The sequence below is a fragment of the Colossoma macropomum genome, unplaced genomic scaffold (genome assembly GCF_904425465.1).
Source record: "Colossoma macropomum unplaced genomic scaffold, Colossoma_macropomum, whole genome shotgun sequence".
Classification (NCBI taxonomy): domain Eukaryota; kingdom Metazoa; phylum Chordata; class Actinopteri; order Characiformes; family Serrasalmidae; genus Colossoma; species Colossoma macropomum.
Window position 1 is genome coordinate 15,959,674 of NW_023494794.1, and position 17,422 is coordinate 15,977,095.

General features: G+C 37.7%; 1 protein-coding gene across 1 annotated transcript; it reads left to right on the forward strand.

The window, feature by feature from the left end:
• Positions 1 to 4,259: 4,259 nt before the first annotated feature.
• lhx1b (LIM homeobox 1b) lies at positions 4,260 to 14,204 on the forward strand. Its single transcript, XM_036580990.1, has 5 exons — positions 4,260 to 4,429; positions 8,415 to 8,641; positions 8,769 to 9,043; positions 11,657 to 11,822; positions 13,822 to 14,204. Exons 1-5 carry the CDS (start codon positions 4,260 to 4,262, stop codon positions 14,202 to 14,204), a joined length of 1,221 nt encoding a protein of 406 aa, XP_036436883.1.
• The last annotated feature ends 3,218 nt before the right edge of the window (positions 14,205 to 17,422 follow it).

Sequence of the window (17,422 nt, forward strand, 5' to 3'; positions counted from 1 at the left end):
CACTCTAAAAAAGATTCAAGAGTTCCTTAGGGTCTATTTAGAACCATGAGTCCTATATAGAGTCATTTCATTCATAAATTCTTCTTTTTATGGTGAAATTGATGGATGGGATGTGTTATACATGTTTTTATAAAGAATATTTTTAAAAATCGTTCTATATAGCACGAAAAAGGGTTCTGCTGCTTTTACGATGTCAAGCTTGTAACCGTAGAAGAACCCTTTTTGGTGCTGTATAGATCCATTTTCAAAAAGGTTCAATATATAACCAAATACAACACATTCTCCATCAATCTGACCAACTATTTCACCATGCAAGGAAACATGGTTCTTTGAGTGTTCATGGTTCTATATAGAACCTTTGTCTTTACTTCAAGTACCCTTGAAGAACCACCTTTTTAAGAGTGTTGTGTGTTTTTTGAGCCACTGTGTATTGGATAACACTTGCTTCTGATTTTGACTGTATGTACAGCATCTGAGTACTTTTCACCTGTTTATCTAGTATTTGATGAACATTATGGGTTCAGACACATCAATCTTTCTAGAAATTACTTTTGCCAGACTATTTAGAGAAGAGATATATGCTAAAAGATTGTTTAAAAAGGTCATTGTATGAGGCTACACATTTCCAGTATACACAGACTTTACCTCAACATAAAGCTCAATTGTAGATGGAACAAAACTGAGACAGAGCAGCTTCGTTTATTTGGGTTTCATTAGAATGGAATTCTCTTTGGATTGAAATAAACAGGTTTCATTCAATGAAATGTACTTTTGTTCATTATTGTCCATTTGAAATAAACCAGTTACTCAAAGACAAGTTCACTTATTTAATGTTAACATATTTTATCTTGTAAGTCCAACAACCCTGTTAATCTATTTTATGAGTGTTATTCAAAACTTCTGCACAAATAAAGTCATTCAGGGTGGTTTGATGTGAAATGCTCCATTCTAGGGAAACATGTTGACTCAGAATCATTCACAGTGGTGGTGACAGGAACCAGACAATGCTCACAGAATGGTTACGAATAGTTTTGCAAAAAGCTTTTGGCCTAAAATGTAGTTTTTGTATATTAATGGCGGAGAGGTACATGCAGGGTGTAGTAAGGCAAAAAAAAATCCTTAAAGAAAAACATTTTCTCTGGATGCTCCTCTATTTTCCACTATCAGCATTACATATTCAAACTTGAGGTGGTTTTGGATAGTAAACAAAATGGCTATATTTGTAGTGTGACCCCTGCCACCACTGTAAAGGAAGGAATTGGCCCACTGTTTCCAACAGACTACTAGCTTTCTGTGGAACAACTTTAGATCCCATTAGGAAACAAGTGGTCTCTACTGGAAACAATTAGGCCTATTCCCATTAGGAAGCAAAACAATTAGGTTCTTATCTTGATGATTTCCAATGGAGACCACTAGTTTCAAACACTTTTAGATCCCATCAGGAAACCATCAAGTGAATTTAGAATCAGCCATTGGTCACCTGTTAAACCATTAGGGTCCTTTACATTATGATTTCAACCAATTAAAAAGCCAAAAAACACTACAAAACCACCAGGAACCAAGAGAAGCACTTAATGGTTTCTATGTTTTCCAGGGTTTCTCCAGGCTACAGCGAACCATTTCACATCAAACCACTCTGAATGACTGTGTTTACATCTCAGCGATTTAATTATGCAGACACTTTGAAAAAATCGGTGGAGTTCCCCTTTCAAGTGCGTAAAAGAGAGAGAGAGAGAGAGAGAGAGAGAGAGAGAGAGAGAGAAAGAGCTCACATCATTTATTTACATGCGCTCGAGCCTAAAAGACATGATGAAGTCCCACCGTCCTCGTGGCACAAAAATACGCAAGCAAACTGCGCCAAACTGACAAGCTGACGCTTTAAACCCTACAGCGTAAATGTATAGAGAAGCTGTATGTGCTCATTGATTTTATAACAGTGTCGAATTATACTCCGCACTAATTCGTCCAATATCGCTTCTGTCCAGACGAGGTTTTGCGTAATTCGACTTTCCTATAAAATACATCAGTATTAAAGTTTGTAAACGTGAGATTCGCATTTATTATTAAACAGTCAATTCCCATCATCTGTCCTGAATTCGTTACACTTGTTAAAACAGTAACACCGGTCTAGTGCACTGATAGATACTTTAAAGCCCAGCTTATGAGCTCTGTGCATGTGAGGCATTCAGGTGCAGCTGTGTGGACACATTTGTATTCTGTTTGTGTTGTTAAAGACTCTTTACTGCGCTTTACTGATATCTGTGAGAAACAGCTCCTGCTGCTGTGTATTTTCCTCCACAGTGCGGACTGTCCGCTATCTGGCGCTCACACAGACGCACACTTGCGCCATTTAAGCGATAACATCTTCCATTCTGACCCTAATCATCATTACGGTGGTGTTACTTCACATTATAACCATTACTCTGTATTATAATAATTACTCTAGGCTATATTATAATTATTACTCCAAATTATAGTCATTACTGCATATTATAACCATTACTGTACATTACAATCATTACTCTATACTATAATCATTACTCTGTATTATAATCAGGCCTTCTCTGCATTAATCACTCTATGTTTAATTTGTATGTTCAGTTAGGAAACAAGCACCTTCTTTTATTTTAGTCGCACTATATATATATATATATATATATATATATATATATATATATATATATATATATATATATATATATAAATTTTCTTCAAATAATTACATTAAGTGACCACAATGCAGCAATAACTAATCAGTGCAATTAAAATCCCAAGCTTATCATATTATACGATATCATATTGTGTGTTTTATTCTTTAGTTTGTACCGGCTAAATACGTTTGTACTGAGTTTTCTAACTGAGCTTTCTTTTTTCCTCCATAAAGCCTCTTTCTGATTACAGAATGACCAAAAACATGATATGCTGTTTTATCCTAACATAATTGTAATCGTCCCATTAAAACTGTAGCATTACAGTATTTGTTAAAGACACTATTTTAACAGAAGCAGCTTTAGCCTAAACAAAACGGCAAGAAATGACTCACAATCGCTTCACACGTGTCTGAACTGTTTATTTCTTCCTTTTATTGTTTTTCATTCAGTCTGTAATGGGCGTAAGCTGCGTTAAACTAGCCAAATTACTCATTAGCCCACATTAACATCACTTAGCTTTATGTGCTTTTCACCCCTATCTAACCTGAAATCGCTGCAGAGGCTGGTATACTGAGCTCTGGAAATATTTATCCCTCGCAAACCAGCCTAATTCACCTCAAAACAGCACGAAACGATGTCAAACTGAAAATAAAATGCGAAAAATAAATAAATACATAAATAAATAAATAAATAAACAAACAGGCCCCACGTAAAACGTCCTTCTTTCCTCAGCTCCGGAGCAAAGCTACTAAAAGAAAAGAGACAGCATTAGTCTGTTGGGTTTCTTTTCTCCCACCCGTATTCCGACAAGCCCCTCCTGGGCTTAGGTCTCGCCTCCTGCGCCAGGATTGGCTAGTATTTCCTTACACGGAGTCCGCCTCAGCCTACAGCGTGAATTCCCCGCCTATCCTAGCGCGTGAGGGCGTGGCTTATCGAATTCGGAACGCGTTCGAGAGCAGGGCACCTTTTTTTAAATATTATTCGGACTACTAGCCAATCCCCGCGCGCGGGGGCGTGGCAAGGGCGGGTTCTCAACGCGATACAGAAGGGCGTAGGGCGCAAGAGGGCGTGGCTTGCCGGAATACGGGTGGAGGTGGGGAAAAACAAGCGTCCGAACGGCAGCATTGTCATGTAGACGACTCTAAACTGATTGGATAGGGTCCGAAGTTACGTCACTCCGTTCGCGGGTAAGGATTGGCGCGGCTGGGTGCAACAAAACCGAACGCGCGGGCCGGTTGCTGACGCGCTGCAAGCGAGGACGGAGCCCATCCTGTACACAACGCCGGGAGCATCTCAGTGGGGCTGTTTTCTGGAGGGGAGCTGAGAGGAGCGACTGTTTTTCTCCTATTGACTTAAGCAGACTGGAGGTGAACTGGATGAAAGGTGACCGCGTGGCACGTGTCTTGCAGACGAGGCTGGATGTTTGTGTTGCTCTGCTGAGTTGGTGCTGATGGAGAAACAGGCTCGGGGCGCTCTGCTATGCAGGATTTGAGGCTCTTTCCTCTGAGCGCGGCTGTTTTCTGCTAGGCTGCAGGTCAACCTGCCTCATCCGCCTCTCTGCGAAGGGCGCCGTAACGGTGGTCCTGCCCCCCCGGGGGGCTCGCGAACATGATCCAGTGTGCGGGTTGCGAGAGGCCCATTCTGGACAGGTTTCTGCTCAACGTGCTGGACCGCGCGTGGCACGCAAAGTGCGTGCAGTGCTGCGACTGCAAATGCAATTTAACGGAGAAGTGCTTCTCCAGGGAGGGCAGACTCTACTGTAGGACGGACTTCTTCAGGTACGACCACCGCGCGCAACGGGAAGCTCGTCTGCACAGACTTACAAAAAGAGCTACAGTAATACTACACGCTTAAAAACGATGGTTCTTCAAGGGTTCTTTAGTAAACAAAATGGTTCTCTATAGAACCGTGAGCACTCAAAGAGCCATTTGCATGATTGAATGGTTCTTTGCATGGTGAAAGGGTTCTTCAGATTGATGGAGAATGTGCTGTAGATGGTTCTATATAGCACCAAAAAGGGTTCTTCTATTGTAACAAGCTTGGCGTCACAACAACAGAAGAACCCTTTTTGGTGCTATATAAACCATTTTCAAACAGGTTCTGTATATTAATCTCCATCAATCTAAAGAACCACGTCACCATGCAAAGAACCATTTAAACATGCAAATGGGTCTTGTATGGAACCAATGTCTTTACTAAAGAACCCTTAAAAAACTGTAAGGGTTGTAAAGCGCTGTAGAGCCTATAATCTAAAGCATTTACACCTCTGTATAATATTCCTAATATTCCTCTATAATACTTGACGCAAACTACAGTAATTATCCTGATTCACTGTAAGATTAGGGGTCTTGTAGAGATTCTTCAGTATCAGTGTTGGGTCTCTAAACTAGCCCACCCTCGCAGGCCTGGCTCTGTGTCTTCATCCAGTGTGCGAGCAGATTTGACTGGTGTGTTTACGTGATCCGATTAATTACAAAACTGGATTTTTATTTATTAATTTATTCATTCATTTATTTGTAAATATTTGTTTGTTTATTTTCACATTTTATTTGTCGTTAAATCGTTTATTTTTAAAATTCTCTATAAACAGGAAGGAATTATACTGAAAGGACATTTTTACAGAACAGGTGTAACATTAGTTTTAATGTTATAAATGGATTTTAGCTTTAATTTCAGCTTTTATGTAATATCTAATTTCAGCTCTCACATCAGCTATAACGGTAGCTTTATATATGATTGTAGCTTTAATATTAGCTTCAATATAATACATAATTTTAGATTCCGCATTAGCATTAATGTTGCCTTAATGTAATCGCTCATTTTATCTTTAACATTAGCCTTAATGTAATATATAATTTTAGCTCTAATGCTAGCTTTACTATAACTTCTACGTCACGTTTAATGTAATCTAATTTAAGCGTTAGCTAGCTATACATATATATATATATATATATATATATATATATATATATATAGTTTTAGCTTTAATGATAGTTAATGTAAATGTGTGAGAGTCTGATGATTCAGTACAAACCACTGAAAAAACACTTGCTCTCTCTGAGAATTACAGAATCGAGAGATTTTATACCTGAAATTACACTTATATAACCATAAATTTGAGGACGATCCAGACTTTAAAATCTACCAAAACCACAGTCATGTGAGGGAACCGGGCGCTGTGAAGGTCAGTGTGCTGTGACTGACCCTGAGTCCGGCTGAGCCCGGTGGATCAGAGCTGCAGGCTGCTGATCAGTCCTGTGTGTGTGAGTGTGTGAGGGGCGTGCAGTGAGCTGATATCATTAAAGGCCTTATCAGCTTGTTCTGAGACGCGGGGCCGAAAGCTGCTCTTTGTTTACACGGTATGAGTGTCAGGCGGAGCGCGGGACGGGCGCGTGCGGGCGGGCGGGCGCGCGCTCTGCCGTTTCCTTCGCCGCGGCGCGAGAGGTGGGAAAAGCGCGATAAGTGGATTAAGGAGCGGAAAGCTGCAGACGCGCGGGCGACACGCGCTTCTTAACCGTTTCAGTAAAAAATAAAGCGTTTACATAAAAGCTCGTTTACAGGGCGCGCGCGCCTGAAAGGATTTTTCTTAAAGGAATCCATCAAAACAATGGAGCGGGGTCTGCACGCGCGGGGGATAATAATGTCTCTGAATATGGGGCTTTTTGTTGCACATAAACTGGAGACTCGAGCAGACAGAGCAGTTAATATTATAATTTAATAAGTGCATAAATACATAAACAATATACAAGAAAATAAAACGAAAAATGAACAATATAAACAAAGGAACAACAACAACGGTAATAATAATAATAATAATAATAATAATAATAATAATACAAACATTTGTGCTGAACGTGAACTAAATAATATCCCTCATTCATTTAAATGCTATCCAGTCATTAACACCCTTTAAAATGGTCCTTAAATGAAAGCAGTGATTGTATATAGAACCATAAATACACAAAGAACCATTTGAATGATTGTTCGCTGTATGGATAAACGGTTCTCCTCTGTAGTCTAATGTGGTTCTTTAAATACTCTTTTTTAAAAAGGTTCCGTTCCATTTAGGCTTGAACGAACACCGTAGCCTGAATGTTAATTCATCAGTACAGATTATTAGTTCAACACTGTAGATGTTCATTCACTGCTGTAGAGTTCAGTTCAGCACTGCTGAGATTAACTAGCAACACTGTAGCTGCTAATTCAGTACTGCACAGTTTAATGCAACACTGTAAAGATTAATTCAGTACTGCACAGTTTAATGCAACACTGTAGAGATTAATTCAGTAATGTAGAGTTTAATTCAACAATATAGGCGTTAATTCGGTAATGTAGAGTTTAATTCAACAATGTAGGCGTTAATTCAGTACTGCAAAGTTTAATTCAATAACGTAGGTGTCAATTCAGTACTGTAGAGTTTAATTCAACATTTTAGGTACTAATTCAGTACTGTAGAGTTTAATTAGACACTAGATGGTAATTCAGAACTGTAAAGCTTAATTTAACATGAGACTAATTTAGTACTGTAGAGTTTAATTCAACATTTTAGGTGTTAATTCAACATTTTGGGTGTTAATTCAGTACTGTAGAGTTTAATTCAACATTTTAGGTGTTAATTCAGTAATTCAGAAATACTGAATTACTGAATTAGATGTTAATTCGGTACTGCAGAGTTTAATTCAGTACTGTAGAATTAAATTCAACATTGTAGGTGTTAATTCAGTACTGTGAAGTCTCATTGAAGACTTTCGATGTTAATTCAGTACTGTAGAGTTTACTTGAACAGTTTAGATATTCTGTAAAGTTCTGTAAAGCTTAATTCAGCACTAGAGGCTAATTCAATACTGCAGAATTTAATTCACTACTGTATAGCTTAATTCTATAGGTGTTAATTCAGTACTGTAGAGTTTAATTCAACATTCTAGGTGTTAATTCAGTACTTTGAAGTCTCATTGAAGACTTTCAATGTTAATTCAATACTGTAAAGTTTACGTGAACAGTTTAGATGTTCTGTAAAGTTCTGTAAAGCTTAATTCAGCACTGGAAGCTAATTCAGTACTGCAGAATTTAATGCACTACTGTATAACTTAATTCTATAGGTGTCAATTCAGTACTGTAGAATTCCACACTTTAGAATTTAATACTGAAGAGGTTAATTCAGGACTGTAGGGGTTAATGCAGTACTGTAGAGTTTAATTACACATATTAGATATTAAATCCATTTAATTAAACATTTTAAATGTTAAATCAGTACTGTAGAGCTTAATTTTTCACTATAGAAGTTAATTCAGTACTGCAGAGTTCAGTTCAGTACTGTAATAGGGTTAGGGTTAGTCAGTTAAAATCAACACTGTAGTTGTTATTTCAGTAGGCTACTGAAGAGAATAATTTAACAATATGTGTTAAATCTGTTCTGCAGGATTTAATTAATTACTGTAGATGTTAATTCAGTTCTGCAGAGTTCAGTTCAATATTATAGCTGCTAATTCAGTATTGTAGTGTTTAGTTTAACACTGTAGATGTCAATTCAATATGCTGTAGAGACTAATTTGATATTACAGGTGTTAATTCTATACTGTAGAGTTTAATACAACATTGCAGACATTAATTCAACACTGGGTCAGTCAGTCTTGTGGTACTTATGTTGCATTTTCCATCCTGAAAGTAGCCATATTGTAACATTGTTATTACATATAAGATCACATTAAAATAATATAACAGCCACTGAGCTGTAATGTCTGACCTCATTGTTTCTGTGCGCAGGCGTTTTGGCACTAAGTGCGCAGGCTGCTCACAGGTCATCTCCCCCACTGACCTGGTACGCAGAGCACGTAGTAAAGTGTTTCACCTCAACTGCTTCACCTGCATCATGTGCAACAAACAGCTGTCCACGGGAGAGGAGCTCTACATCCTGGAGGAGAGCAAGTTCCTCTGCAAAGAGGATTACCTCAACAACAGCACCGCACTCAAAGACTCCACACACCTCTCAGGTACAACCAGCCTGAAATACTCAGAGCTTCACATGTTCAAGCTTCATGAAGCACAGAGACACATTATTATATACACAAGTCTACATATAACCTACATATAACCTGTACTGTTATTTTTCTCCCGCAGTGACCGCGTGCAGTGAGCCTAGTTTATCTCCTGACCCGCAGGATGTCCATGAGGACTGTAAGGACTCTGAGGCTGGTCAGCTGTCCGATAAGGAGACCTGCAGCACGGAGAATGACGAGCAGACTGCGGGCACTAAGCGGAGAGGCCCGCGCACCACCATCAAAGCCAAACAGCTCGAGACGCTCAAAGCAGCGTTCGCGGCCACGCCCAAACCCACGCGCCACATTCGGGAGCAGCTCGCGCAGGAGACCGGCCTCAACATGAGGGTCATTCAGGTAAGAGCGCGAGTGCAGATCACTTCTGGATTCAGTGCTTCTGAGCTGCTGGTGGCACAGACTGTGGCGCGTGCGGAAAATCACGTGATCCGAAGAAGCTAAGCACACCATAGACATCTATAAGCATCGTATAACAGATCTGGGGTAATCTACAGTAATCGTCTGATTTGACCGAAGATTCTTGGAATCCTTTAGGATCACTTCAGATAATGTTGGGCGTTTTTTTTTTTAACTCATCAATTAAATACAAATTAAATAATGTTTTTACAAGAATACTGAAAGGCCTTCGCAAGGCTGTCAATTTGTTTTTGCTTCCTAAAGTGCTATAACATTCACTCTGACCTGCACTGAAAAACACCTGAACTTCACTGAATTGTGGAAAGATTTCCACACTCAACTAAATTCCTTTCAAAACAAAACAATTTTTATCCAGTATAATTTACTAAAATTGATTGAACTTAATCTGCTATTCTACTTCAAACTCACAAAGATTTGCGGAACTTGATTTTTTACTATTGATTTGAATTCTTCGGGCAATCTTTCTTTATCATCTGCACAAAGATAGATTTCGCAAGAAATAACATATTATTGGATGTTCTTAAAGCCAAAAGAGATGAAGCTGGACAACCAAACAATGACTAAAAACTTGGAAATCGCCAAATAGAACATAGCCTACGACGAAAAACAACACAGAGATGGCGAGTGAAAAATTAACGGGGTAAGACACGCCCATTATGCAAATAGAGAGAGTCAGGAGCCAATAAAATCTTGCCTCCTGTGCCAATCTCGCCAGCTCACAATGGAAACGCACTAAACTAAATTTCAGCACGCTGAATGGACTCACAGACCCCATTTGAACACACGAAATCAGTTAAAAGTCCCCCTTAACTCAAAATAGTTCGGTAGTCTATTTTAAGTACAACAGGCTTTTTAAAAATGGGTTCATTCAAATTAACCTGATTTGTTGCCTTAACATGTAAAAAAAGAACTATTTTTGCGTGTAAATCGCACGAAAAGTCTTTCTGAAATTAAGTAGATTAGGATTAGTGGTATGTGTGTTGTCATGGGGGCGTGGTTTCCAAACAGCGTCAGCCTCTTTTGCAGCATCTATTTTAGGATTTTTATTTTTTTTTTTTTAAATATTTTATGACTATTATTTTTTCGTGACGCGGAAATCATAATGTATCGTGACGTAATTACTGTACCCTACATTAGAAAGTCTGGATCAGTGGGACGCTGTTTTAGGAAACAGAATTCGTGATGTAAACGATTTCGGATACTACGTCATACAGGTTTGCTCTTTACTGTGCGACATTAGGTTCCGTCGCATAAACACGATGAACGTCAGTCCACTATAAGTGGACATAAGAGTTCATAGACTGAATATATACTGTCTGATATACAGTCTGTGGTTTGGCTGCACATATCAGAAGAGCTGATTTACATCTGTAACAGGTCTGAAGAAGAGTCTGTGGAGACGTTACCCCTCTAGCTGGGCTCCTACTCAGAGAAGATAAACGTGAATCTTCAACCCAAACAGCACAGTGCATTAGGGGGGTCTCCCCTCTCTGCTAGGGTACATGGATTTACACGTCTTGTAGTGGGGGAACCCCAGATTAGTTTTGGACACAGCAACGGAGTGTCTCTGAGTTAGCGGAGTGTTTTCTCTCTGTGAGGGGAGGTGTAAAACGATATTACTGGTTAATATTATGCTTATACGCCCAATAGGCACGGTGACGTAATCAAAACGCAGAAGACGTTTAAGAGGCGGGGCAAAAGTCATTATAGGTTGATGGAAGATTACGGAAAAACAAAAATGTGTTATTTTAAATATGTGATGAATCATGTTTTGTATGACAAAGAGCCTGAAATAACAAGGTAAAAAAGGTCCACTTTGATTTCAGGCTGAGTGAAAAGGGTCCATGTCATGGAAAACAACTTTCTCCATCGCTTTTTTGAAATGAAGTTTGAAGTAATATGCTGAAGTAACACTGTTAATGTTTCAAAACATACCATTCACTACCCAGTTCATACATTTCAAATATGGAACTTAACCATAAAAACAGCCTGTTTTAAATGAATTGATTCTGTGATGTCACAAGACCCAACTGATTTACATATGTCCTATTCAGCCTACAGCAGTTTAGCTCCGCCCATTTACACTGAAGTTATAGGGAGTGTTTCATCTAAACAAACTATTGGCTTTGCATTATTTCATACTAAATGTTTATTTAAGTTGACAAACCATTTTACAGTGTAGTAGCTTATCTGTAAATGTTAGTAAAACAGTGTTTTGTTTTTTCTGCAGCAATAATGGACCTAAATCTTTTGTAAGAGCCCGCTGAACGCTTCTCTCTGATTTTCTTGTCTTGCCCTTACACTTAAACATACGGGCCGTTTTTTCTTTATACATATATGCAAGTTTTGGTGCAGGCGTACTATTTACATACCAGTCTTCACGCATATGGGCTGTACGTTCAGAATGAATGACGCTATTCATGTATGCTAAGCTGCCGTTTCACATGCTCTGATCGCGGGGCTGTTACTGTGACGGTAAGGCTGAGTTCGGCTCTGGTTCGGTTGGCCGGTTCTGAGCTGCTCTGCTCTCTGCAGGTTTGGTTCCAGAACCGGCGCTCGAAGGAGCGGCGCATGAAGCAGCTGAGCGCGCTGGGCGCCCGCAGGCACGTGCTGTTCCGTAGCCCGAGGAGGATGAGGGCGCTGGGGGAGCGCATGGAGCCCCCAGAGCTCATGGCTAACGGACACTTCTCTTACTACGGAGGTGAGCGCCTTCTGCTCATGATTCCCAACGCAGTGCAGCACTGCAGCGCATTGTACTGTGACTGTAAATGGTCTGAGATATTATAAATACCTATATACATGTATATACATGTACAGTCGTATGAAAAAGTTTGAACACCTCTGGTCAGTAAAACCTAAATATGGCGTCTTTTCAGTAGATTATAGTGCAAAATTTGGTACTTATTTACTTATTAATGACTTTATTCTAAGTCATTTTGGACCATATTTATAGAAATGGTCCAAAATGACTTAGCATAAAGTCATTAATAAGTAAATAAGTACCAAATGTTATACCCCCAAATATGTATGCATGTAACCTATGTAAGGTTTGTAATATTTTATAAATCGAAAAAGTAATATTTATAGTATATATATCTCATACATGTATTAAAAAAGCTTACATAGGTTACACACACACACACACATCAAGGGTGTAATGATTCACAACTCACATGAGTAGTAAGTGGAAAAAGAGTTTTGTGTCGATTCAGCTCATTTTGCGATACAGCAGAAATTAGAAATGGCTGAAAAAGTGCTCCAGTGTTTCCATTTTCAGTTTATTACATCACTTAACATTATAAAAGTACAATATTAGAGACATTACCCCCTGGCCCCCTGGTGTCTTCCCTGATACAAAAAACTGGTTTTTTAGTGGCATATAAACACTAAACAGCTGTGGTTCTCAAAGTTCCAGATGGGTCTACAGTTTTGCTTAATCCCAGCTCACAACTCAGAGCAAAAACATACAGTTTGAGACCAGTTTGAGAACCGCTGCTTTAAAGCACACCAGTTTCACACCACAAGCCAATATGTTGGCTAGTGAGCTAACGTTAGGCACCATACAAAATCACAATACAATGTGATTCAGTGGTTGTGTTTCATTAATCTTTAAGCAGATCTTTATGTATGTATTTTGGTTCATTAAATATCACTGTCCAAAAATAAATAAATAAATAAATAAATAAATCAATAAACCCAGAAAAAAGTAAAAAACAGGAGAAGACAAACATGTTCTTAACTTCTAAAGCAAGTTAATGTAAAAAGATTTTATTCTATGTCATTTTTAAGTGTTTCTTTTGGTCCATTCATCTTGCAAATTACACATCATGTAAAGGACAGCTGCAGTTTTCAAATGATTTTTTGGACACTGATGACAAGTTTGTTAGCTGTTATGTGTGTTTTTTTGCTGTTTCCTGCACAATATTATTATTTTTTTTAATGTTTTGCGTCACACACATACATGTACAGAATGCCCTGCACCCAACATAGGAAATCTATTTGAAAAGTTTAATTCATTTATTAATTCTTATAATCACAGTTTTTGAATGGAAATGTTTGAAAAGCTACAAACAATACTCATCATATACAGTTGCATGGAAACGTTTTGGCACCCCTGGTCAAATGACATGCTTTGGTTTTTTTTTGTTTTATTGTGATCAATTTTTTGTTTCCTGTTAATCAAGCAGCTCTTTATTGCAATATTACAGAACCGCAGGAAATCAAAAACAAAAACAAAAAAAAACCCTTTTCCACCCCATCCCTCCCCATCCCACTGGTCCATCCATCCCCATTTTCTGTACATACATTTCTAACAATTTACTGAATAGGATTTAAAGAAAGGGATTCCAAAAATAAATTAATAAAAAAAAACAACAAAAAAAGAGAGAAAAGAATGATGTACATCATAACATTTGTTCCAATCTTTTAGTCATGTTTTATTTTTCTAAGTGAAAACACACTTCTGCACATTTTACAGCACAGTTACTGTTTATTTTCTGAATTTAACATATTACGAAAAAATCAAACATGCAAAAATTGCCTGTGCAAAAACTGTGGCACAGTTTATACTGTGTGCTTCATTTTTATTCCAGTATGTAAAAGTTAGCAAATGAAAAGAAATTGTGCAGAAAATTAGCAGAAAAATGTTTTTCTAGCAAACTATAGCAAAGTCCCTCTAACTCAACTCTTTGTCTTTCTAGATTATCAAACTGAATACTATGGACCAGGAGGCAACTATGACTACTTCCCCCAGGGTCCTCCATCCTCACAGGCTCAGACTCCAGGTGATCTCGGCTATGTCCCCTCGTCAGGCCCCACGGGGACCCCTCTGGGGAGCATGGACCATCACCATTCGGCTCATCATCCAGCTGGTGAGAGCCAGTGTTTTGGGGAGATGGTATCACACCACCCCGGGGACTCCCCCAGTCCGGAGCCCAGCGGCCCCACCTCCATTCACACCCTCTCCACGGACATGGGCGGCCCCATCGCCCCCTTCACCTCCGTGACCTCGCTCGGCGCCAACGGATACACCAATCAGCTCTCTCAGCCCTCTTCGGAAATGAGCGAAGGCACTGTGTGGTAGCCGAGAGGCTTTCACGAACAGTCAGGCCGAGACACACCGATAGACAGACTCAGGTTTAAAGACGGCCTGGAAATGTACTTTTTTTCGTTCGTGATCTTAATATGGATATTTCAATGAGTTAATCTATCTATGTATTTATCTATTTATTTATTTGTTACTTTCTATGTCTATTTATTTATTATATTTATCTATTTATGTCGACAAACACAAACAGGCCACTGTATTCCACCACTTTACTTGCTTTTTTTGCTCATTTATATTTGTGTAATTAAATGAATGTCGAAAGGGGGTCTATCGACCTTGCAGCAGCACTGTTGATTGTCCTGGCGTATAATAGAAGGTGGGCATCTAACAACAGCTGTCTGGAGCTGACAGTGTTTACGTTTGCAATGTATCAGTTTATTATGTATCATAATCAGTAGTCTTTGCCTTCTGAGGCTTTGCCATATCGACACCACTCTTACAACCTGAATATTGATGTAACTGAGCGGTTATTTTCCCACCAAATCTCAGAGAGTTTGCCTTCAAAAGGAAAACCTGAAAGCAGAGTTCTGAACCCTTTATGTGAAATGAAAAATGACTTGAACTGGAAGACAAAGTCTACCTTCGGAGAACGATTTCAGCTGTGACCTGTAGTGAACAAAGAGCAGTCAATTGTTTACGACTATTTTCTTCAGGGGTTTGAATATCAGCATTATTTTAAAAAACCTCTTGGTGCAGATGGAGAACACTTTCTTTTTTTCTCAAGCGAACAACCAAACTTTTCTATTCATTCTATTTCAATTTGAGTTGTGATTCACTGTGCTAATTTGTATGATATTGTGTTTGCACAAAGAAATAAAACAAATACATAAGCTGATAGGAATTCACATGCTTGATGATGCTTTCTATCATGAGTGCATCTGAGTAGCTGTTTTACCTGAATGGCATAATATAATCTGTGAGTATAATGTTTGTAGAATTTTTTGAGCATATTTTCTGAAATCTTATCTATATCTATAGGTCTTTCAGGTTATGTGAGAATAGTCTAATCTGTGGGTGCAGTTCTGGTACTACAATACTATGGTCACATTTCATGCTAAATATAGACTTTATTAAATATTACATTTTAATGGAATGTTTTCTACAGTATAATTAGTGGAATTACTGCAATCAACCGTTATTTTTCGAGCAGACTCCATGGCCACAGCCAAGCTACTCTTATACTAGGCTAAAGGCTACAGGTGCACTTTATGGACATGTGCCAAATTTAAAGCTTTCAGCAAACAACTAAGCCTGAGCTCCGCACTAACTCTTGTTGGCAGTCAAGTGTTAAAAAATGTCCAAACAAGTGAACTTGAGGTGAATGTGAGGTTTGCATACAGAAACTAAATACAAAGGCTCTTATTTTCAGAAATTTAATCTGAAGAACTATAAATTTGGCCTGTAAAAACTCAAAGTCTAACTAGCAGGAATTATATTTTAGTGTGAAAGCTCTCTGCATTTGATTCATATGTCAAAGTAAAACTTCTGTTCTTGCATAAGAATTGAATTTGCACACATACCAATTCAATTTTCACTAGTAATCAAATCAAACATGTCGCAATTAAACTTTTGCAAATTTTTTCATTTGTCAAAATCAAAATATCACATTCAAATGTTAATGGATAATAAGTTGGTGGCTAATGGTTAATAAGTTAATGGCTATCACTCGTCAAACAATGAAAAGCCAAGTGAAATTTACAACATGTTTTGGTCAGTCAGAAGTTAATAACCATAAGTAAAAAATAATAATAATAATAAAAGGAAAACATTTATTATAACTTTTTCTTATTTTTTACATTTTTCAGTACTTTTGAACTCCAGTTATAGGACTATTTATTTATTTATTTAAAAAAAAAAACCAGAAATTGTAATTATGGTATTGAGGGATAATAAAAAAAACAGCAGAAGTAGCATATCATCATAGTTTAAACATTGAAAATACATTCAATAGAGATAATTCTACAATACTTTATATCAAGCATTAATTTAGAGAACAAAATGAGCACAAGCAAGAAAAACAACAATGAAGATCACTTGTACATATAAAGAATGAGAGATAAAAAAGGGAAAACAAAAAAAAAGGAGAAGTTCACATTTCTTGAATACTGGAAATTTATTTATACCTTATTAACATAAATTGCTCTTTTTACATTTTAGCTCTTTATGTAAGTTTAATATGTGAGTTAATTCTGAAAGAAGACAGTTCAGCTCAGAGATGGAGTTGCTAAAGTTCTGTTTATGAAGATGATATTTGGCAAAAAGAATAAAGAAGTTTACCACACTTAATAAGATGGTGTCTCCATTTCTGAGAGTGAATAAATACTCAGTGGATTTAAATATTTTTTTCCAGAACCTTTCAGAAAACATATTGAAAAACAAATGAATAAATGTTCCTTATCTTATCTAACAGAAAGATTAAAAACCTTTTTTCATTCATGTTTTACTGTTTCTCATCGAAAGCAAAACATAGTACAAACATCAGATGCATATTAAAATATAAGTTACATATAACAGTGTACCATACATTAATACGTCTGTTTGGAGGATATACACAAAAATCGTGCACACAAAGTTTAACCGTTTTTATAGCGTTTTGTTTTAAAGAGGGCTGGATTAACCTCTTCAACTCCTTGAGACCACCGGTGGTTCCAACACGCACTTCGTCATATTCTTCATAACTTTCATATCTCATAAGCTACGTTCAAAAGGTGGGTGTCGTATGAGAGCTGTAACTGTCTTCTTTCCTGTCAAATAGATGGGTAATGTAGTTTTAAACCCTTATAATAAAAGAAGCTGAACTCACAAATTTTTTTCTACTGAAACTCGACCCATTTTCCCACAAATCTGGGCTATAAACGATAAACAGATGGCGTCTCTTCAGTGATCTGCTCTGTAAAAATTATTTTCATAAAATAATACAAAGAGCGTCTAAGATTTTTGGCTTTCAGCAGTAAATTGTAAGCATATAGCAATATGTGTATGATCATAAAACACGTTCTGTTAATTTGAGGGGAGCTTTAAAAATTAATAAATAAATAAAAAATTACATTTATTTCATGCAGTTACTGAATAATTTGCCTTACGATTTAGTCATGTAAATTCAGATGGACAAGCCAAAATATACCCTGGTCAATAAGAGGTAAAGTCAGTTTAATGGTCCATCTCGTTTCCAAAGGTGACTAAATTCGCTCTTT

Bases quoted from the DNA above. Each gene is read 5' to 3' on its own strand.
- lhx1b (XM_036580990.1), top strand. From the start codon at position 4,260: ATGATCCAGTGTGCGGGTTGCGAGAGGCCCATTCTGGACAGGTTTCTG. The intron at 4,430-8,414 runs GTACGACCACCG...TTCTGTGCGCAG, and splicing joins TGTAGGACGGACTTCTTCAG to GCGTTTTGGCACTAAGTGCG. The intron at 9,044-11,656 runs GTAAGAGCGCGA...TGCTCTCTGCAG, and splicing joins TCAACATGAGGGTCATTCAG to GTTTGGTTCCAGAACCGGCG.